At 44.0% G+C, this 22,365-nt stretch overlaps 1 protein-coding gene across 2 annotated transcripts in view; it reads right to left on the reverse strand.

The window, feature by feature from the left end:
* The window catches only part of GALNT7 (polypeptide N-acetylgalactosaminyltransferase 7), a 158,439-nt gene extending 137,530 nt beyond the window's left edge, over positions 1-20,909 (reverse strand). The window contains exon 1 of one of the 2 annotated variants that reach the window (XM_069977814.1): positions 20,463-20,909. In XM_069977814.1, coding sequence (XP_069833915.1) covers positions 20,463-20,588 — 126 coding nt within the window. In that variant the 5' untranslated portion in view covers positions 20,589-20,909. The remainder of the gene's footprint in view (positions 1-20,462) is intronic. The other variant, XM_069977813.1, reaches the window with a different exon arrangement.
* Positions 20,910-22,365: the final 1,456 nt, after the last annotated feature.

Raw genomic sequence — 22,365 nt, forward strand, 5'->3', positions numbered from 1 at the left:
GCACAGCGCCGTTCTATGCACCGGCTCAAGCACTGGAGGTAGGCCGGGCTGCCCCCAGTGGAAGGGAATTCCATCCCCTGTATGACGCAGCTCCATTCATTCTAACGGAGCCGCGTCATACAGGGGAGGAAATTCCCTCCCACTGGGGGTGGGCCGGCCCACCTCCAGTGCTTGAGCACCGGCCGGTTCCGGTGCATAGAACGGCGCTGTGCATAGGAAACGGGCCTGTCTGAAAAACGGACCGCGGCACTGGCTTCCCCGTGATGGCGCCATTCGATCCGTGGGTTTAGCTTAAAGAGGATGTATCTGGTGGTACATCCTCTTTAAGGAAAGCTCTACCGGACTCTGTGGGGCAGATTTATTACTTTTCAAAAAGTGGGCACAGCGCAATATAAAAGGGGTATGGCCAAGGCAGCCTGCAAGTAACCGTGCATAAATCATAGCGGAAATACTATTTCCCAGTGTAGTGAAGGCCATTGCAGCACCGGAAGATTTATTAAGGGGCCAGCACCCCTTAATATGTCTTTCAAAGTAATCGTCAGCAGCATTATGCACCAGAGTAAATTCTCCCCTATTTTAAACATTTCCTATCCTTGCACGATGAAAAGTCAAATCGAAGCAGGGTCACAGGGAAATTAAAGCTTTTATTCTGGAAGTGCAGATGGATATATGAAAGGTACCATGTGTCTCCTAGACCTAACAGCTATCTAACAGTGTCAGCAGTATAAATCTTGGGGGAGGAGGATATTTTTGACAACACTTTACAGAAATGTTAAAGTTGCTCTTTATGTAACAGGCATGCACAAGGACAGCTAAACCCATACCAAATAACTCCTCAGATCTCAAGTTTTTCAGCCTTAGGGCGTGGGATACTGAAGTTACCTGCAGCAATATCTGAACATTCTGAAGTTCTAACTACAGTTCAGTTTATTTACATTACAGCTCCTAGTCAATAGTGTTTGCATAGCCCAGAAAGCAAGACTAGATGTAGAAAAAGGAGGAGATCTCTCATGAGAAGGCTGCAGTAAGGAGCCTGATAAAGGGAAAAGGAAGCTTTTTCTCTGATACATTACAAAAAGTTAATTATAATAACTTATACTATTATTCATGCATGCAAAGTTTGTTGAAATGACAGGGTCTATTTAAACTAAACAGTTTTTTCTTACACAACACTGATAAAGTTAATGGTCCATGCCAGATACTTGGAGAGACAAAACAGACATAACCTACAAGCATATAGTAGGTTATAGAGTGAACATATGACACCTATCATATAATCTACCTGTAGGGGGCTTCACAACACAATATATGCCCTGATTAGGACATGGTGCTCTGTTCCATGACTACAGTACATCATTGCCCCAGTCTCCTACAGTTATAAAAAGCTGTAATTTGCTGTGAATAGGGGGGCAGTCAGCAGGATAGCAAGATTGCTTTGTATACAGGGGTAAGGGGAATGCTGTTAGACAGTTTTTAGGCTAGCATGTTTTGTAAACATATACCACAAAAACACACTTTACGTGATGAGAGGGATAGAGGACTATAACACATTATGGCTTGGGCTATATTGAACATTTTGGTACTATTATTACGCAGAGCACAAAATGCTATGTTTGCAACACATAGCAATGTGTGAACACAGCCTAGACTGTATGTAATCTTGTGGACAAATTATATCCTGATGTCTCCAAATTATTCCTACTGGCTTCACCATCTTTGTGCTCAATGTTTTGCTCAAAGCACAAGGTTCAAGTTGGAAGGTGTATAGCAACAATCTTCAAAATATACATCCCAAACTAATAAAAAGTGGCAGCATAAAAGCATTTTTAGACCCAGATACAAATAGCTTACATGACACTTTGATTAGACAAGTCACAAAACTTTCAAGAAAAAGGTTAAAACTTTAAAATACTGCTTTCCACCAAGATGACACAGAGAGAATGGAATACCGCCTACAAGAGCCTCCTGCAATGTCATTTACTGCATTTTGAGCAATAGAAAACAGACAGGAATAGCAGAAGTGGGTGCTGAGGCCTGTCATAAGATAGTGGTGTGTTACATAAGGACACATGTAAAGCTAGGTTCACACTGCTTTTCACTGTCTCCATTACAATACCTTTAAATTTGCCACACACAAAAACGTGGTCAACCACTCTTTAAAAAGTATAATTTAACAGAAGCAACCCTTTATGTATTTTTCCCTTTCCACTATAAAATGTATAGATGTTTAACAGATACAAAAATGAAATGGGAACTTAGGCTAAGATGCTTATTAAGTGTGAGTATTAAAGGGGCATTCCTGATAGCATATTGCTACACAATATTGTTACCTCATCCCCTGGATGCTTTTGAGCCCAGAATCGATGCTCCGAGACACCCACATTTCCCATTTTAACAATCTTTCATTGTCCCTTCACTTCGTGTCTAAGGAGTAGGTGTGCGCAGCTCAAATCGTACATGTTCCAGCTTCCTCCTCTTCTGTTCACACCTCGCCACCTAGGGCCCTATTACACGGGACGATTATCGTTACATTGTTTGAATTTAAATGATAATCGTTCTGTGTAATTGCAGGCAACTATTAATAAATCGTTTGTGTGTCATTCATCGTTGCTTTGGATCTGAAATCATTGTTAATCGTTTGCTGTAATTCCACATTCGTTCGCTCAAGTTCCGCATTTGTTCACTACTCGTTCAGTGTAATTGCACATTGTTCATTGTTTTGCTGGTATCAGATGGAGTAAACGATCGTAATAACGATCGCAGTAATTATCGTAACTAACGACTATTGTTCTGTGTAATATGGTAGACGATTTCAGGTTAACGATAAACAATCTCGTTTGCGACAGTTTATCATTAGTCGTTAAAAATTGCTTTGTCTATTAGGACTCTAAGGGTCCATTTAAACATAAAGATTATCGGACAGATTATCTGGCAAAGATTTGAAGCCAAAGCCAGGAATGTATTTGAAAAGAGGAGAAATCTCAGGGTTTCCTTTATGACCTGATCTCTGTTTATAGTCTGTTTCTGGCTTTGGCTTCAAATCTTTGGCAGATAATCTGTCAGATAATCTTTCTATGTAAATGGACCCTCACTGTGTCTTCACTTCTCTGCATCCCATCCACTCACTGAAAAACACAGAGGAGGGAGTTGCCGTACTGCTGCAAAAACACCCACAGGAGTGACACAAATGAGATGTGGCACCCACAGACGAGCAGTGGGTTGTGACAAAATCGTTTGGTACAGGATTGCAGCCAGAAAGGGGGATGAAAGTAGCAATTTAAAAGTAATATAAGCAATCACAAAGTTATATAAGTTTGGGGTGCCAACAGGAATTTTGAAAATCATCTTTGGCTGAAGTTCTTCTTAACATAAAAAAAGTTACAATCGATAAATAGAAAATACAAAACAGAACAAGTTTCAGTAGCTGAACAAAATGAAGGTGACAAAATCCCTTTAAGTTCTTTTGGAAAAGGTTTTCCCACTCCGACTAGATAGGCTTAGACACAGAGTTTCTCATAGATGTAAAGCCAAATGCACAGTATCAACAATTACCCTACTATTTCAGGTACGGGTGGGTTCAGAAATACATAACTTTTTCCTCTATGGAGTATGCTACAATTCTGTTGTTATTCCTTGCTGTGCAAACTAGAAATCTGTGAAAATTCTACAAGATAGTAGTAATGAGCACTAAGTATCTATTACAAATCCGTCATGTCTGAATGTGGCTCAAGAGTGTTTACACAGGCATATAAATTGCCCGTAACAAGTGCCAATTGTTGATACAGGAAGTCGAACAGCGCTTGTCTACTTTCAATTTAAATTGTCAATTATCAGGGAGGTTATAAACATATGATCCTAAGAACCCCTACTCTCATAGACATCCTTTGTTTGTCCATTATACAGGCCCTGTTTACACAGGAAAAAAAATGTGATGCTGAAAATTATTTTACAACTATATAAAAGATGCCATCAGCTGTCAAACAAGTGTTTGCTCATCTGTCGACTGATCACTGGGATGTTTACACTGGGCAATGAACAAAGCATTCCTAGCAGCATGTACAGTGGTACCTTGGTTTAAGGGTAACTTGGTTTAAGAGCATTTTGGTTTAAGAGCTCACAGTTTTTCAAAATTGTGACTTGGTTTAAGAGCATTGCTTTGGTTTAAGAGCTTCCTGTACTTGGTGGGAGGGCGAGTGGGGGAGCGGCAGGGTCTGCATAGCGGAGTCTACAGCACTGTACTCTGACCCAGGAAGTCTCCCTCACTTTCCAAATCATGGCAGATCCACTTCAGGCTGGGGCTTACATCAGGGGACAGGACTGTGGAGGTAATCTCTCCATATCTGTAACCCCTCTCTCCAGGGCCGGCGTTAGGGGGGGGCAAGCAGGGCAATTGCCCAGGGCCCCCTACCGCAGTTCCAGTGGAGAGGAGAGCACAGACAGTGTCCTCCAGCGTCTGGGAGTGATCCCTGGCTGCTGCTATCAGGGGTCACGCAGAGGCTGCAGGACGCTGGGCTCGGTGTCTGCTCCATGTGTGTGTAGCTCCCCCTCCCTCCAGCTCCTCTCACTGCACGTGACTTCCTGCTCTGGTGTGGAGCTGTCGGGACAATGGAGGAGAGGGCTGCCGGGTGAGGATGACAACCTGCTGCTGCAAGGAACATGAGGGGGATTCACCACTACAACCAGCATGCTAGAGGGAGTAAGTATTCTGTACATGTAGTGTGTAATGTGTATGAATGTAGGTGTATAATGCATGAATGCAGTGTGTGTTACATGTCCTGTGTATAGTGTGTGGACTGGATGGTTTGTATCTGTATAATGTGTTTTCATGGGTGTGTGAGTGTGTGTGTGTGTGTGTATATATATATATATATATATATATATATATATATATATATATATATATATATATATATATATATATAATGGTGTGTGTGTATAAGCACTGCTGACTCCAAGTGTTGAGGTGAATAGACTGTATATAGGAGCTGCAGCCATTCTCCGGCCTCATCAGTCCTATGTATACGCTGCAGCTCCTATGTATAGTGTATGATGACATCACTAAGGCAATACGGTGTATTTTATTGAGAAAAAAATAAGGTGGTATTCAGTCCTTAGGTGGTGGTCACTGTATGGTGGTAATATTGGTCTGTATATAGTGTCATTATGCAGTGGTCACTCTTTGGCATTAATATTGGTCTGTATATAGCGTATATATATATATATACTCATTACTGCCATAGATTGACTACCACATAATGACACTATATACAGACCAATATTACCGCCATACAGTGACCACCACATAATGACTCTATATACACACTATATACAGACCAAAAGTACAGACATAGAGTCATTGCCACATAATATTGGTCTGTATATAGTGTGTATATAGAGTCATTATACAGGGGTCAGTCTATGGCAGTAATTTTGGTCTGTATATAGAGTCATTATGCAGTGGTCACTCTATGGCGGTAATATTGGTCTGTATATAGTGTCATTATGCAGTGGTCACTCTTTGGCATTAATATTGGTCTGTATATAGCGTATATATAGAGTCATTATTGCCATAGATTGACTACCACATAATGACACTATATACAGTACAGCCACAGTACAGTATATATAGTACAGCCATAGAGTTATCGCCACATAATATTGGTCTGCATACAGTGTATATAGAGTCATTATACAGGGGTCAGTCTATGGCAGTAATATTGGTCTGTATATAGAGTCATTATGCAGTGGTCACTCTATGGCGGTAATATTGGTCTGTATATAGAGTGTATATAAAGTCATTATACAGGGGTCAGCCTATGGCAATAATATTGGTCTGTATATAGCGTATATATAGAGTCATTACTGCCATAGATTGACTGCCACATAATGACTCTATATATACACTATATACAGACCAATAGTACAGCCATAGGGTGGCAGCCACATAATATTGGTCTGTATAAAGCGTATATAGTCATTTATTATACAGTGGTCAGTCTATAGCGGTAATATTGGTCTGTATATAGTGTATATAGAGTCATTATGCGGTGGTCACTCTATGGTGGTAATATTGGTCTGTATATAGTGTATATAGAGTCATTATGGGGCGGTCACTTTTATGGTGGTAATATTGGCCTATATATAGTGTGTTTTCTTCAATAACGGTATGGAGGTAATATTTGGTCCTGATTATAGTGATTTTTTTTTTATTTATTTTTTTTAAAGCAATTCATATAAATAGTTCTTGTATTTACACCACTAGCGGCAGTCCTGGCATGTAGGGGCAGTCCTGGCATTTAGCAGCATTCCTGGCATTTAGCGGCAGTCCTGGCATGTAGTGGCAGTCCCAGAATGTAACGGCGGTCCTGACATGTAGCGGCGGTCCTGACATGTAGAGGCAGTCCCGACATGTAGCGGCGGTCCCGACATGTAGTGGCGGTCCCGACATGTAGCGGCGGTCCCGACATGTAGCGGTAGTCCTGACATGTAGCGGCAGTCCCGGCATGTAAACTTCTGAACTGAGTAAGGGCCCTAATACATGGAGCGAAAATTGTCCGAATCAGGACGCTATCGCTCTGTGAGGACACTGGGGAACATGATCAGGTAGTATATATCACAGACAAGGCCTGAGGACACCGGGGAACATGATCAGGTAGTATATATCACAGACATGGCCTGAGGACACCGGGGAACGTGATCAGGTAGTATATATATCTTTATTGTTTACTATATACTGCAAGGATTGCACACACATCACTAATGATATACTGTATATATACACATAGGGGGAGATTTATCAAACATGGTGTAAAGTGAAACTGGCTCAGTTGCCCCTAGCAACTTATCAGATTCCACCTTTCATTACTCAGATTCTAAGTAGGTGGAATCTGATTGGTTGCTAGGGGCAACTGAGCCAATTCTTCTTTACACCAGTTTGATAAATCTCCTCCATAGCTTTTGCTGTAGTAGGCTCTCTAAGCGAGCTCCATTCTACCAGATTGCCGCTCACTTCTGCAGAATATCAGGCCGTGTAATACGGCCTTAAAAGTGGCCGTATGCTTCCAATAACTGCTGGCTGAACATTCCTTCAGCTGACAATTCTCTCTCCCATCTGGTCCCGTCCTCCCCATACACAGAAATTTGGCACATCTGAGTTTTCCTGTGTTTTCTATGATAGGGTAAAGCCATAGCCATACAGATCTGATGGCGGCTTATCTCTCTTAGAACAAAGAGGTTGGGCATTGATTTTCCATCAAGCTCGATCCCCTATGTCCACTGATATCATCTGTCAGAGGACTGTCCAGAGAGCCCCATACACCTTACACTGATGGCCGAACCCACCAGGAGCAACAGGTACCACCAACAAAAGAGTAAATGTATTGTATTGTTGCTAAAATATTTCAGCATTTGGGGCCCCATCTTTAACTTTGCCCAGGGCCACATCTAGTCTAAAACCGGCCCTGCCTCTCTCCCTGGACAGAGAGTGCTGCATGTATGTGCCCACATCTGCCCTGCTCATTCCTTCATGCTCCCTGCAGTCTCTGTCAGTCCTTGTGTTTCCCATCCTCTTTATTACTGTACAGTAACTTATAATATCACATATTCTGCTGTTTCTGAATGTTTGTTTCATTTGTTTTACATGTTATTCAGAATAATAAATCATTATTTTGGGGTGTGGGGAATTTTCTGCATTACTATGATTTCTTATGGGAAAATTTGCTTTGGTTTAAGAGTAGATTTGAATTACAAGCACCGTCCCGGAACGAATTATACTTGTAATCCAAGGCACCACTGTATATGGTTTCCCCTAGACATACCTATTGCGTGGCATTTTTTTGCACCTGCACCTTTTTGTGTCCTCCATAATTATTTTTGTGGTGTTAACCTGCTCCCCCCCCCCCCCCAGAATAATGTGTATTTTTCCTCCTTACAAGTCATAATTCTTTGATGCGATTCTTGAATTTCTAGTCATCTGATTAGCTTGAGTGAAAAGGGCCGTCACAAGGCTGCCAAGCTAGATCTGCTGGGTGAAATAATACCTAGTCTGTGGCTCATTGCCCTTGCAGATCTGCATAATCATCAATAACAATTTAACTAAAAGGTAAATCATCTAAATGCACAAAATAAGACCCTTAAGGGTAGCTTCACACATACGGTATCGCAGTGGATTTTCTGCTGCAGATACACAGCAGATCTTCAGCAGATCCGCAGTCGATTTGATCTAAATAACTGAACACCGCATCAAATCTGCACAATCAAATCTGCTGCAGATCCGATGTGTGTGAAGGCACCCTAAGGGTACAAACACACACGGCATATACGCTGCGTATTTACTGCTGCAATACGCAGCAGATTAGATCTAAATAACTGAACACAGCATCAAATCTGCTGTGTATTTGCTGCGTATACGCTGTGTGTGTTTGTACCCTAAAGGAGATGTCCAGAGAAAATAAAAATTAAAGTGGCACTACCCCCATGCCTACTTACTAGGCGGTGGGTGCTTCCCTGCCACAGACTACCAGGCACAGCGTCAGAGAGCTATGCCTGGCAGCTACAAGGTACTGGGGGCGGTTTACAGAACACCAGCGACATGACCAGTTCCTTATGATAGATGTTCTAATTGAAATCTCCCTAAATGGTAAAAACTATGTAGTGCCCTTTAAGAGTAAACATGATGGGGTAAATGCTTTTAGATCTTGGGGTACTCTAGGTTTCAACATAAGCTCTGTTTTCTCAGACAAGCAGATTATTTCACCAAATACTTTACAGCTAACACCAGAAGGCTTATAGATTTAGAGATATTGTAAAATACTCCTCTTCCAGAACTGAATAATCAGAAAGGAAGCGATGAATGTTTGCATTACACGTGTACCAAACCAACACCACAGGTTAGGGGTGTGTATTGTTCTTAACCATTTCCAAACCAAACACTTTCTAAGCTACCTCTGAAATACACACTATACGTGCCTAACAAAGCCACATACTATTGCATCCAGTAGTAGCTTTCATTATTTGTTATAAATGACAACACAACCAATAAATGCAAAAAAAATATGGCACAATCGCATGTATCTATCCATCATAAGTTAAAGATATCTGAAGGATTATCACTTTACATTAAAGCTCCCAGAAGAAAATAAATACGGCACTTGAGAAGTCTCAGAAATACCAGTCAGCAGCAGAAAATACTTGCTGAAATTGCCCAAAATGTTATTCGTGCGTCCAAACAACATCACAAGACCACTTCACTAGCTCCAATTCAGCGCTGACTCAGCAGAGTTATCCAGATCAGATTAACATGAAACATAAAGCATTAGTGTTAACCATAAATGTGAAGCTTTACTTTTTTTTCTCCAGAATGCATTAGGGAACTGCTGAATGGCAATCCCATAGTACATGTATCCTCCTACTCTGAATTACATGAATATTATCATGAAGCTCCCTAATGTGAAGTCAAGAAACACTGCGATGATTGAATATTATGTTATTAGTTATATGCTTATAACTCACGCACAAACACCCTCACAAACCCTCTGTACAGAGACGCCACCTGAATCTGTTACTTCAAAATGGAATTTTGCAATGAAGGAGACGTACATTGAGAGGTTCTGCAGCAGCTGTGAGATGTACCGCATACTGGGAAACCCAGCTACTACCAATATAGTCCAGGTTCCATTCCTCTAACATTTTTCCCAGGAAGCCTTGGGACATCACTTGATCACACTGATATACTTGAAACCTATAGCAGAAAAAAAAAGACAAAGTGCAAAAAACTCCCTACCCAGCAATAATCGTAAAAAGTAGCATTATTACAGTGTACTGCACTATACACATCAGGGACACAACTATTCTTGAGAAAACTGCCTAGCACTATTATTTTTAGGATAGTTGTATGTGTGACACCATTATTTTTGATTTACAGTATTTAAAGTCCCTCTGCAACACAGCATAGAGCAGTAGGGGAAAAGTGGCAACAACAAGCAAAGAATTGGTTGCTGTAGAGCAGGGGTACTCAACAACTTTTAGTTAAGGTCCACTTACCGGGGTCTATTGTCAGGTGAAGGTCCGAGATGAACATCAGTAGGAAACGTGTTTTGTTACTTTTCACAAACGTTGTTCAACTATTTACATACAGAATTGCTGCTTATTATGCTACGTTTACACGGAACGATTATCGGGTGAATTTTCGCGATAACGATCAAATTCGAACGATAATCGTACGTGTAAATGCGGCGAATGATCGATAAATCGTTCATTTTGATCTTTTAACATGTTCTTAAATCGTCTTAAATTCGCCGATCGTCCAGTGTAAACAGTCGTTCACTGATTTTACCTATGTGTGAGATAGGCTTAAGCGATCGCAAAACGAATTTTCTGTACGATATATTGTTCCATCTAAACGCTGATTGTTATAAAAAAAAAATCGTTACTTCGAAATCGTTAATCGTACGATCGGGCCAATAATCGCCTCGTGTAAACTTAGCATTTTTCTCTCTCACCAGCCCTTTGAAATTAGGTACAAAGTGGGTGACTGCCCTAGTAGTATATAGCCCCCCCTGTGAGCTCTACCCCAGTAGTATATAGCCCCCCCTGTGCTCTCTCCCCCAGTAGTATATAGCCCCCCTGTGAGCTCCCCCCTATAGTATATAGTGCCCCTGTTCTCTCTCCCCCAGTAGTATATAGCCCCCTGTGCACTTTCCCCCTGTAGTATATAGCTTCTCTGTGCACTCTCCCCCTGTAGTATATAGCCCCCCTGTGCTCTCTCCCCCAGTAGTATATAGCCCCCCTGTGCTCTCTCCCCCTGTAGTATATAGCCCCCTGTGAGCTCCCCCTGTTGTATATAGCCCCCTGTTGCTCCCCCAGTAGTATATAGCCCCCCTGTTGCTCCCCCAGTAGTATATAGCCCCCCTGTTGCTCCCCCAGTAGTATATAGCCCCCCTGTGTGCTCTCCCCAGTAGTATAAAGTCCCCCTGTGCGCTCTCCCCCAGTAGTATATAGCCCCCTGTGCGCTCCCCCAGTAATATATAGCCCCCCCTGTGCACTCTCCCCCAGTAGTATATAGCCCCCTGTGTGCTCTCCCCTGTAGTATATAGCCCCCTGTGCGCTCTCCCCCTCCAATATGGCCCCCCTGTGCTCTCCCCTGTAGTATATAGCCCCTGTGCGCTCTCCCTTTCCAATATGGCCCCCCTGTGTGCTCTCCCCCTCCCATATGGCCCCCCTGTGCGCTCTGCCCCTCCCATGTGGCCCCCCTGTGTGCTCTCCCCCTCCCATATAGCCCCTCGCTGCACTCCCCCCTGTAGTATATAGCCCCCTGTGCGCTCTCCACCTCCCATATAGCCCCTCTGTGCGCTTTCCCCTATATAGCCCCCCTGTGCACTGTTCCCCCCCCATATAGCCCCCTGTGCACTCTCCCCCTCCCATATAACCCCCCTGTGCTCTCCCCTCCCATATAGCCCCCCTGTGCGCTCTCCCACTCCCATATAGCCCCCCTGTGCGCTCTCCCCCCTCTCATATAGCCCCTCTGTGCGCTCTCCCCCCTCTCATATAGCCCCCCTGTGTGCTCTCCCCCCTCCCATATAGCCCCCTTGTACATGTTGTCCAGACAAAAAAAAACCCCACAACTCACCTAGCACCTCACTCCCCTGCTGCGGCTGTCTTCTTATTTACTTCTGTCGGCCCGGCCCCCGGCTGATACGCGCTCTCTGGGGATGTCCCGGGGATTTCCCAGCAGAGCGTGCACCAGTGACCTCAGTGTACGCCGCCGGCCTGCTCTACCGGAAGTACAGGACGGCGGTGTACACTGAGGTCACTGGTGCGCGCTCTGCAGGGGAATCCCCGGGACGTCCCCAGAGAGCGCGTATCAGCCGGGGGCCAGGCCGACACAGCCCCCAGCTCCACAGGCGTACTGAAATATAAGGACAGTATGCCTATGGGGAGGGAGGCAGTGTGGTGGGGGAGTGGGAGACATCGGGGCCGCTGGATCCAGGCGGTTGTCGAGTCTGGCCAGGGGTCTGGACAGCTGGGCTCCGCGGTCTGGGCTCGGACCGCGGTCCGCCAGTTACGGACCCCTGCAGTAGAGGAATAATACATTTGTGTGGGTAAAGAAAAGGTAGGAAGGGTGCTGAAAAATGAGGAGCCAAAGATGACTGGACAGCAAGTTATGCAGATAAAAGTTGTAGCTGGAAGAAGTTGTCACGGCAGCCTGGGCCAGATGGAATTGAGAAACGTGAACAAGTACAATTAGAAAGGATTTCACGGGATGGAACTCTGCAGGGCACTGATGTAGAAATGGCATCTTACAGTATTTAATGTTGTTTGTATAGTGTTATTTCAGTAACAGAATAGTAATTTTATTAATCAGCCAGTAAGTAATGATAGTGGTCATGGTGTGTATTATTAGTCACTACAGTGACGATCCACTTGCCACCTACTACAGATCCTATTTTACAAAGGAAGTCTCCCTTTAAGGGTGCGTTCACACGTACAGAATCTGCAGCAGATCAGCAGCAGATTTGATTCCGTGTTCAGTCATTTAGTTACATTGATATCTGAAGCATCAAATCTGCTGTGGATAATGTACATGTGAATGCACCCTAAAAGTAAAAACAGCATCCCCTTCTACTTGTCGCACAGGCAGCAAAGTAATACTGTAAGCTGCCCCTGATATGCACAGTACTGATATTACCAGAGTGGCTAACACAAAGCTGTTTTGCCTACAATATCAATCAATTTCCGTCCCTGCCACTTTAGAATGAAGAAACGGTTCTGCATCTATTTTTACCCTACATACATTTTTAAACCTGCGTTGTCTTCTGCAAGTACAGAAAAGCTTTTGTCAAGGAGTAATGGTGTGTTTAATTAAACAAGCAAGGGTGAACACACGAGAAGCCAGAAGACGGTCTTTGCATATTTTTAATTTACCCTTTCTAGTGACGCGTGCTTATATTAGATAATGGAGGGAATAAAAAAAAAAAAAAGAAAAATGAATTTTGTGAAAAGGAAATAATTTCACCTTTTCACAATTCATTGATGAATTAACCTGTTAGGCATAATGAAAAATGAGGAATCTTTTTAGTGAAAACTAATTTTTTCTCTGCAGTCAATTTAGGTGAAATAGTTTTTATGAAAAACCTTGAACGGTGTTTGTTATGCCTCAGATAAAGTTTGCCAGGAAAATGCCAACTTGCCGTATTTGTGAATGCTTTTAATTTTTGCTTTGTGAATGATATTTTTCTGGGACATAGACAAAGTAGAATAAATGAGTTTATAATAAAGAGTTTCCAAATTTTTCACTTTGCGTAACTGAGATTTATTTATTCCCTGTAATTGCAGATTGAGGGTACAAACACACACAGCAGATACGCAGCAGATTTGATGCTGTGTTCAGTTATTTAGATCTAATCTGCTGCGTATCTGCTGCGTATCGCAGCAGTAAATACGCAGCTTATATGCTGTGTGTGTTTGTACCCTAAGGACTGGTCCCCCCCCCCATGCTGCCTATGGTTCTAAGAGATGCTCTCATATCTGATTTTCAAGTAAGATTTCTAATAATCCGCCATTCCAGCTTGTAATTTCCAATTTTTTGTTTGACTTGTCAGGTCTACTTTCTCCTTCATTTTATTAGGTATCTCACATGCAGAATATTCATATTTTACAGTGCACGCATGTGTTGAAAAGCAAGGGCCAAATTTTCATAATGTCCCACCTGCTGCCCTTCTTTCAAAACAGTAAATAAATTAGTTTTCAATTAATAGATTCCTGATTTTTCATTATGTGTAATAGACTTTAATTTATGAGTGAACTATGAAAAAGTGAGAATCATTTCCTTTTCATAAAACACAACTCACACTTAATTCAGTGCCCACATTCCAATTAAAATCAAATGATGTCCATCCTGCTGATACTACAGTATCGAATATGTAGTAAGACAGCGGCCACTGTTTGATATGGCCGTGTCAAACAACAGCCTGTGTGAACATGACCTAAGGATGTGTTTCCACATATGTGTTTGGACTTCGATCCAAACACTGTGGAAATAATGTCCCCCATTCCAGTAACTATGCAATGTTAAGTGCTCCCGCAAAGCCACGCAATGTTGCCAGGAGTATCAAAAATATTGCACGGCTGCTAGAATGGGGGGCATGGTTTCCACAGCATTCGGATCCCAATCCAAACGAATATGTGGAAGTTATAATCACAGTTATAATCTGTGTTGCATATGCCTTGATCAGAGTACTCCATGCAGGTGGCCTGTGTTTAGCCAGATCCGATCAGTAGCAGCCTTGTCACATAGGCCACTAGCACAGCTGTAGGCAAACCCTTCCTTTCATGGTTGTCAAACCTGTCCTAGAAGACACCCTGCAGTTAGAGGGCCTCTAAATACGCAGATCATCATGTTAAAAAAAAAAGAAAGTCTTAGCATAATTGCAGATTTTGGGATGGTTACATACTGGACAAATCCTATTTAAATACGTAGTCTAATCTGCACAACGCCTCTTGGAACTGTCAAAAGAGGCTATCAATAGATCAAACCACGTCACCAGAGGTGTGCAGCAACATAATAGCATGACACAACCTTATTGTTACACATTCACATTGTGTAGAACAACTCATGTACAGTTTCATGTAACAGGTGGCTTCCCAGCAAAGGAGACAGGTGAACAGATATGACATAATCTGGGTGCAGACACGCCAACTTTGCTAACACCAAAACCATGATAAAGTATTACCTAGTGACCACCCCATCACACATACCTCATCCGCAGCAGATCAGACCTAAATAACTGAACACAGCATCGAATCATCTGCAGATCCTGTAGATGTGAACGCACCCTCAGGATAGACAAATCCCAAGGCCTGGTAATCAGCATGTCTAGAAATTCACTGCTGGCTACTACCCTGCTAACCTACTGTAGTATTAGCTTTTTACAGCATGTTCACACAACCATTAGGTTTCCCTACTTTTTTGTGATGTGGCAAACGCCTATTTTTTTCACAACAAATATATGGGTCTAAAGCTGGACATACACATAAAAGGGTGTGTCTGATGGTGTGCCCTGATGGTATGTGACTACTACAGCAACCACTAGCCTCTGTGGTCATGTGCCATACTTACTGGTAGGACATGGGGGTGCAGTAGTCAGATGTTGGTAAGAAACACCATTGCTATTAGTAGCAAACACAAGGGACTACCCTGTACAAAGTTTTCTTTCAATTCTTGGTCAACCCCAGAAGGTGGGCATACATCAATAACTGACAGGCGAGTGTTCCAGTGTTTTCTATGAGAAGGAGTCAGCCACAATGAGAGAGCTCTTGCTGCAGCTTATCTTTCCCGATTTTCCATCAAGGGAGAGCCCCATACACCTTAAAATGATGGCAGTATTACATGGCCTGATGCGCCAGGTAAGCAAGTGCCGATCTGATAGGTCAACAATTGCTTACAGAGCCTATTACATATGCAAAACAAGAGTCCGTGGAGTCTCGGTTGCGAGTCTCAAAACACGAGATAGCCAGATATCTCTAGCCTGTTACCACGGGGTGCCTCCATGATGGGGAGAGCACCACACCACCCTGATAAATAGCCCCTTAAGTCCCACTCGGTTGCGAGTATTGGAACACAAAAAGGGAAATACCAGGGTGGCCCCTTTTTGTCAATGTCTTACTCAAGGTACGAGTATTGCGATCATAACAAGGGCTTGCCAGGGCAGGGGCTGCATGGACATTGTTAATGATGTTCTGCACGTTCTGTGTTTTGCACGGAACACGGACATGGAATGCATGTAACTGACTTCAAACTAGTAAAGAAAAAAAAAAAAAGTGTCTAATTGAATGATTATGCCATAGGCCCAGTTCACACTAAACAAAAAAGGCAGAACTCACTTCTTTGAGCGGAGAGCGGCGTGAGTGGACACACGTGTGCCCTCTCATTCACTCACTGCAAGACACTGAGCACAGCGGGATTCCACAGCGGAGAGCTCCGCAGCGGAATTCCGAAGTTTTTTCTCAGTGTGAACTGGGCCATACACATCTAGTTTTAGCCAAAAAAAAAAGTCATAGGAACGCAACATGACAACTCACTCTTCAACAGTCATTGATTCATGTACAATTCTAAAACGATAATTAATCAAAATGAGTTGGTATAGATGGCGTTCATCTTAGCCTGCATTCACACCATGTTTTAGGCTTCCGCCATGGTGGTAGCTTTTAAAAACATAAATAGGCATATCAGGCTCTACGGTGCCATTCTGCTTTGATGGGATTTTGATGAGTCGTCGATGTAGGAATTAACCCAAAAATGTTATGCGAATGGACATATATGTAAAATGCCAATTTGGCCCTGCCCAGGGAACCTCTAGAGAAAAATGTGGATTTGTAAATTACTTCTGTTCCAGTACTTATCAACTGCTGTATGTCCTGCAGGAAGTGGAGTTCTCTTTTTAGTCTGACACAGTGCTCTCTGCTGCCACCTCTGCACTGGACAGTTCCTGAATGCGACATCAGGGAGTACAGTGTCAGGCTGGTAAAAACTGCAGCACTACCTGCAGGGCACACAGCAGCTGATAACTACTGGAAGGCCTGAGTTTTATTTAAATAGAAGTAATTTACTTTCTGACACCAGTTTATTTAAAAACATGTTTCTCCTCAATAGGCTGTTCTCCACAACCACTGTTTACAACATAGATAACTGCAATAATAGTTTTTGTTTAGATGGGTCGCATGAATTTCCCCCACAATGGAAACCATCATTCTGCCTAGTTACAAACAGTAATTACTGCTACAACTGACAGCTTTCACTTGGATGAGAAGAAAAATTACTTTTGGAGACAAGACACATTCAGGTGAAAAAGGATTGAATGAAAATGACTGACCCTTTCAATAACTACTATAAACACAGAATAATACCTAGCACTGTTACATGAATAGGGATCCTGTAGCCTTGTTATTACAGGGCTTTTATTTTACTGCTAAATAAAGGGAGAAGATAGCACCATTGTAGGCTACAACTGGAGCTGTACATATACACGTATATGAACTATTATTTTGACACAATGCAAAGATGTACCGAGAACTCTGGGCAGGAGGTGACATATCCGCACCTCAAGATGAACTCGTAATTGGGAACTGACTCTAAAGAAAGTGGAAATTCACTTGGGAATGATTTGCTGGCATGCTATGGAGAGACATGTCAGAATAGATCACTGGAGTCCGTCAGCTCAGACCTTCAAGTTTCATGACTATACAGCTTCCAAACCCCTTTGGTGCCACTTGGAGATTTCTGTCACTGAAAATCTCTGACAAAACAGTCTAAACAAAAGGACCATTCAAGTCAATGGCAATCTGCCTGGAAAGGCATGTCGGAGACTTTAAGTAGGAAACTGCAGAGCAATTGTATAGAGTACCGTAATAAAGACCCTATATTGTAGAAGTCGGTAGTGCAGCTATGATATATTATTTATGTACTGCCATAGCTGATGTCACTGCACAATCAGGGGGCAACAAGCTGCAGCAGCCCACAGGTGCCCACAATGCATATTCCCCATCATTACAATCCTGCTTCCACACACTGCTGTCTAGACATAATCTATAACAATTAGAGATGAGCGAACCGGGTTCGGGTTCGAGTCCATCCGAAGTCGAACGATCGGCATTTGATTAGCTGGGGCTGCTGAACTTGGATAAAGCTCTAAGGTTGTCTGGAAAACATGGATACAGCCAATGACTATATCCATGTTTTCCACATAGCCTTAGGGCTTTATCACATGATTGCATTGTTCCTAGCATTACTCAGGCCACTGAAAAGAAACATTTCGACACATGGGGCACATCAAATTTAGTCCTATAAACATCCACGTGCAGGAAAAAGTGTAGACCGGAAGTTTTGGTTTCTGTGGAAACATCTTAAGGGTCTTTGAGTTTGGAAGTTCCAACCCAAACTTCCATCAGCAGCTTCATGTGCACACAGACGTAAAAGTGTCACTGTCGTATTTATTTATTTTTTTTGCAGAAATCAATAGCCCAGGCGATTTAAAAAAAAACTTTGTAATTGGTTTTATTAGGCAAATATGCCATTATCTGCATTCAAAAAGACTTTCCCCAGCCCCCCCCCCCCCCTCTCTCTCTCATTCACTGCTCATTTTTAGGAAATCTCGACTCTTTTACATCAGTCGTGCCCTGTGTAACCTATGGAGAGGGGAGGGGGGAGGAGGGAGATTAGAGCACAAAGGATTACACAGCAAGACCTGTGTGAAAGCCAGTATTTAGAGGTCAGTGCTGACTTCAGAGGAGATAGCCCAGTGATGTCGCTGTAAATTAACCCTTTTGTTGCTCTGTTTTGGTGCCTCATCTCCCTCAACTCCTTCCCTCTCAATAATAGAACCATGAAGACGGGGGGGGGGGGGGGGGGTTGTTGTTCAAACTGCTTTTTCATGATAAAAATGCATTTTTCGGCTAATAAACCCAAGTACAAAGTTTCTTAAAAAATTTAAACAGTGACACTTTAAAAGACTGAGCTGTCACATGTAGACTCTAGATCTCTATAAAGGGGTTGTCCAGCGCTACAAAAACATGGCCACTCTCTTCTAGAGACAGCCCCACTCTTGTCTCCAGTTTGGGTTGGATTTTGTAAGGGTCCATTTACACAGAAAGATTATCTGACAGATTATCTGCCTAAGATTTGAAGCCAAAGCCAGGAATGGATTTGAAAAGAGGAGAAATCTCAGGCTTTCCTTTATGACCTGTTCTCTGTTTATAGTCTGTCCCTGGCTTTGGCTTCAAATCTTTGGCAGATAATCTTTCTGTGTAAATAGACCCTAATGCTGCGTTTACACGAAACGATTATCATTTGAATTTTCGCGATAACGATCGCATTTGTTTCAATGGGATGCCTTGCACGCCTCTCTGCTCAAAGAATTGACATGTCAATTCTTTGAGCAGAAAGCCGAGGTGCGTGAGGCATCCACTGAAACAGATATCGGGCGAGATTCCAAGCGGAGTCCGTGGGTGGACGGGCCCTAAGGTGTATGGGAAGCTTAAGATTACAACCTATCCATGGATCACAAGCATCTGGCCAGTGGGGGGTCACGGAAACCTCCCACTGACAATGAGAACTGGCGATAAGGACCCCTGCCACTGTCATCAGTGGACGTCCCCACCACTGATCAGATACTCATCCTGTGGCTACTTTTACCATTTCATCAAAAAAATATCTGTGAATGTACAGTGCAATGCATGGTGCAACGTACTAGCCAAGAGGTCAACTGCGATTTTATTGTAGTAGAAGATATATACGTTAGAGAGAAGCATAAGAAATACAACTGGGCCATTTTCAGAATATATCTCATGTCTGAGCTCCACCTCAGGCAGCAGATATATCCGGAAATGGACCAAATGTTATCACTATTATGGCACCTGCATGGGTGGGGGACGCGGCAGCACCAACCTCTGACATCACGTCCGCTTCTGTATAGTGCAGTTTCCCATCTACCATTGAAGTCAACTGGACAAAGGTTGGTTAAGGTGACATAGTGTGGTTTTTGACACAACCACGTGAGCGCGCCCTGACACTACATTTGTCCCCAGACTCCTGGCAACACGTCACACTAGATGTCTGCATTGTTTTCTGACAGGTTGCCACGGTATACACTTCCCTGAGGTAGAAAGGGGATGTGAACTAATCCCAATATTGTTGCTAGGACCATTGTATAGTGACAATTCCCATGAGTAGAAATGACGACATATATAACCCCCCCCCCTCCTCCTCCCCTGCAGTCCTTCAGATCGATTTGTAAATGACAGCAGAGAAGTCCCTTTAAGAAGCCTCCATGACAGTATAGAAAACACACACACACACACCATGCATTAGCAATAGAGGAACTTGAACAGCAACTTGGCACAATTCCTGAACTCCAGTGTCACAGCAGATAATGCACCGGCCCCGTGTACGCTAACGGGAACACTAACGTTATGGCGGATGAATACACAGATTTTCAGGTTACAGTACTGCCTAGAGGTCTATGGGCGGAGCGATATCCCAGCGGAATTTCGGTTCGGTTCTGGAGCGGCAGATAGCTGTGAGGTACGGGGAGGACGACATGACTAAGCGCGCCTCCCCCTCCCTCACCACCGCTGGGAGATGTGACGGTTTGTCCGTTGGGGGGCACCCGCTACCCAGAACCCCACGGGGCAACCAACTCGAGGCGCCTCCCTCCCGCTCCGTCCCCGGACCTAGAGCACGTAAAGCAGAGCTCCGCCAGCCCCGGGTGCGATGCTGCGCCATACGCCGCCGCCGTGCCCACAGTGAAATGAATCCCCCTCCTCACACCGAGGGACCCGGCCTGGCGGTGCAGCAGGCCCCTCTGGTAATGGAGGTCGGGGGAAGGGAGAGGAAGGACGGCAAGTAGTAAGGCACAGACACAGCTCCACAATACCGGACACAGCAGCACAACACATAAGCCGCTACTCACCCGGGCCAGCTGGGAGTGCGGGGGCTCTGTCCGGCCGGAGGACACGGAGGACCAGAGGATGAGCAGAGCCAGGAAAGTGGCCAGCACCAGCAGGCTGCGGAGGAGGAAGCCGGGCTTCAGCCTCATGGCTGTGCTCCTAGCAGGGAAGGAGAGAAGCAGTCACCGTGCAGTCACTGGCTGGGAGAAAGTGTGAGGGGTGTGCTGTGTACGCGGACTTCTTATGACATGGTACACACAGCGCGGCGGTGACTGCCCTCACAGAGCGCACACAGCTGCCCTCCTGCTGCTGCTGCTGCTGGATCCTAGCACGGGATGAGGCGTGAGGCGGCACATCCCTGCTGCTGCTGCACACTTCTCATACACACAGGTGTGAGCTCCTCTCCTCCTCAGCAGTGTGGGCTCTACTCTCCTCCCTCCTCTCCTGTGCACTGTCCCTGGCTCCTTCCTCCTCTCCTGTCCCGCTGCTGCCCCCTGCCTCACCCCGCCTCTGCCAGACATCAAACTTTTCTGCCGTCCTCCTGAGGTGTGGTGACTGTCACCTCATGTGCTGGGACACATCATGCCTCCTCATACAGCCATCAGCCCTGGCACTGGTATAGCGCAGGCCCCTTTATTTAGATGGTTACCACGGCCCATCTCATCTTCCCTTGTAGGATAGATATATGTATGTTCTCATTAACATCTGCTGGAAGATTATGCCAAACATCTACTCTTTTAGGGAAGAGTATATAATATAGCAAAAGCTGAAAACATGCAACCTGCATGGTGGTACACAGGAACAATGTGGCAATGTTCAACACTTCAGTGCTTCTAGAGAACAATACTTCCACAGTATGACAGGTCATAGAATACAAAGAAAAGGTTAAAAGCAAGCGGATGGAACTGTATTTCTAGGCCTTATTACACAGATCTGTATACAACTGTGTGCAAGAAGTCTAAAGGTCCCCAAACACATTGGAAAGGTAGAGAAGGATCAGAATTAGCAGTGGCTACCAAACCCTCCCTCCATCAGAATACATGAATGACCAGCTTGTCCATTCATATCTATGGAAGGTTTGAGCAACATAGTCCTCCACCATAACATTATTTGGCTTACAACAATTGTATTTGTACCTTAAAAGGATTTTCCAGGCTAAAATGTACCGATAAGCTATCCACAGTAACTGATTGTCGCTCCCCTACACAGTGCGATATGTAGCTGTGGCGATGTGTAACAGCAGCTTGGGTCTCTCTCAAAGGAATAATGTGGCACCGAACAGTTAAGCAGCATGGCAGACAGTTGTTAGAACTCTGGTGAAAGGTTACTGATGTGGATAGCTCATCAGTACATTTTGTCCAGAAAACCCATTAAAGGGTTTATCCAGCTCTACAAAGACATGGCCACTTTCTTCCAGAGACAGCACCACTCTTGTCTTCAGGTGTGGTTTGCAATTAAACTGAACCTGGAAAAAAGGATCGTATACTTATCCCCGCCTGCCAGTTCTGCTCCCAATGCCGGTCTCGTTGCGGAGAAATCACAGCTCGATCGGAAGGAAGGGGTAAGTTTATGATTCGTGATGAGCGAACGTGCTCGTCCGAGCTTGGTACTCGTTTGAGTATTGGGGTACGTGATGGTACTCGTTACTCGGATAAGCATCTTGCGATACTCGAGAAAATCTCATCATCCGTTTCCTGTAAATTTGGGCGCTATTTCTCAGCCAATAAACATGCAGGAGACTCTCATACATCCTGAGATGACGTGGAACCCATACATGTCGACAGCAGCGATTGGTTGGCCAGATCAGATAACCCTGCCATATAAAATGCGCAGCCAGCAGTACTCGCTTCAGACGTATGCTGGAAGAGATTAGGGACAGAGCTGCTGCTGGTCAGGGAGAGCGTTAGGGGGGGAATTAGCATTCCA

The sequence above is a fragment of the Dendropsophus ebraccatus genome, chromosome 7, assembly GCF_027789765.1.
Source record: "Dendropsophus ebraccatus isolate aDenEbr1 chromosome 7, aDenEbr1.pat, whole genome shotgun sequence".
Taxonomy (NCBI): Eukaryota; Metazoa; Chordata; class Amphibia; order Anura; family Hylidae; genus Dendropsophus; species Dendropsophus ebraccatus.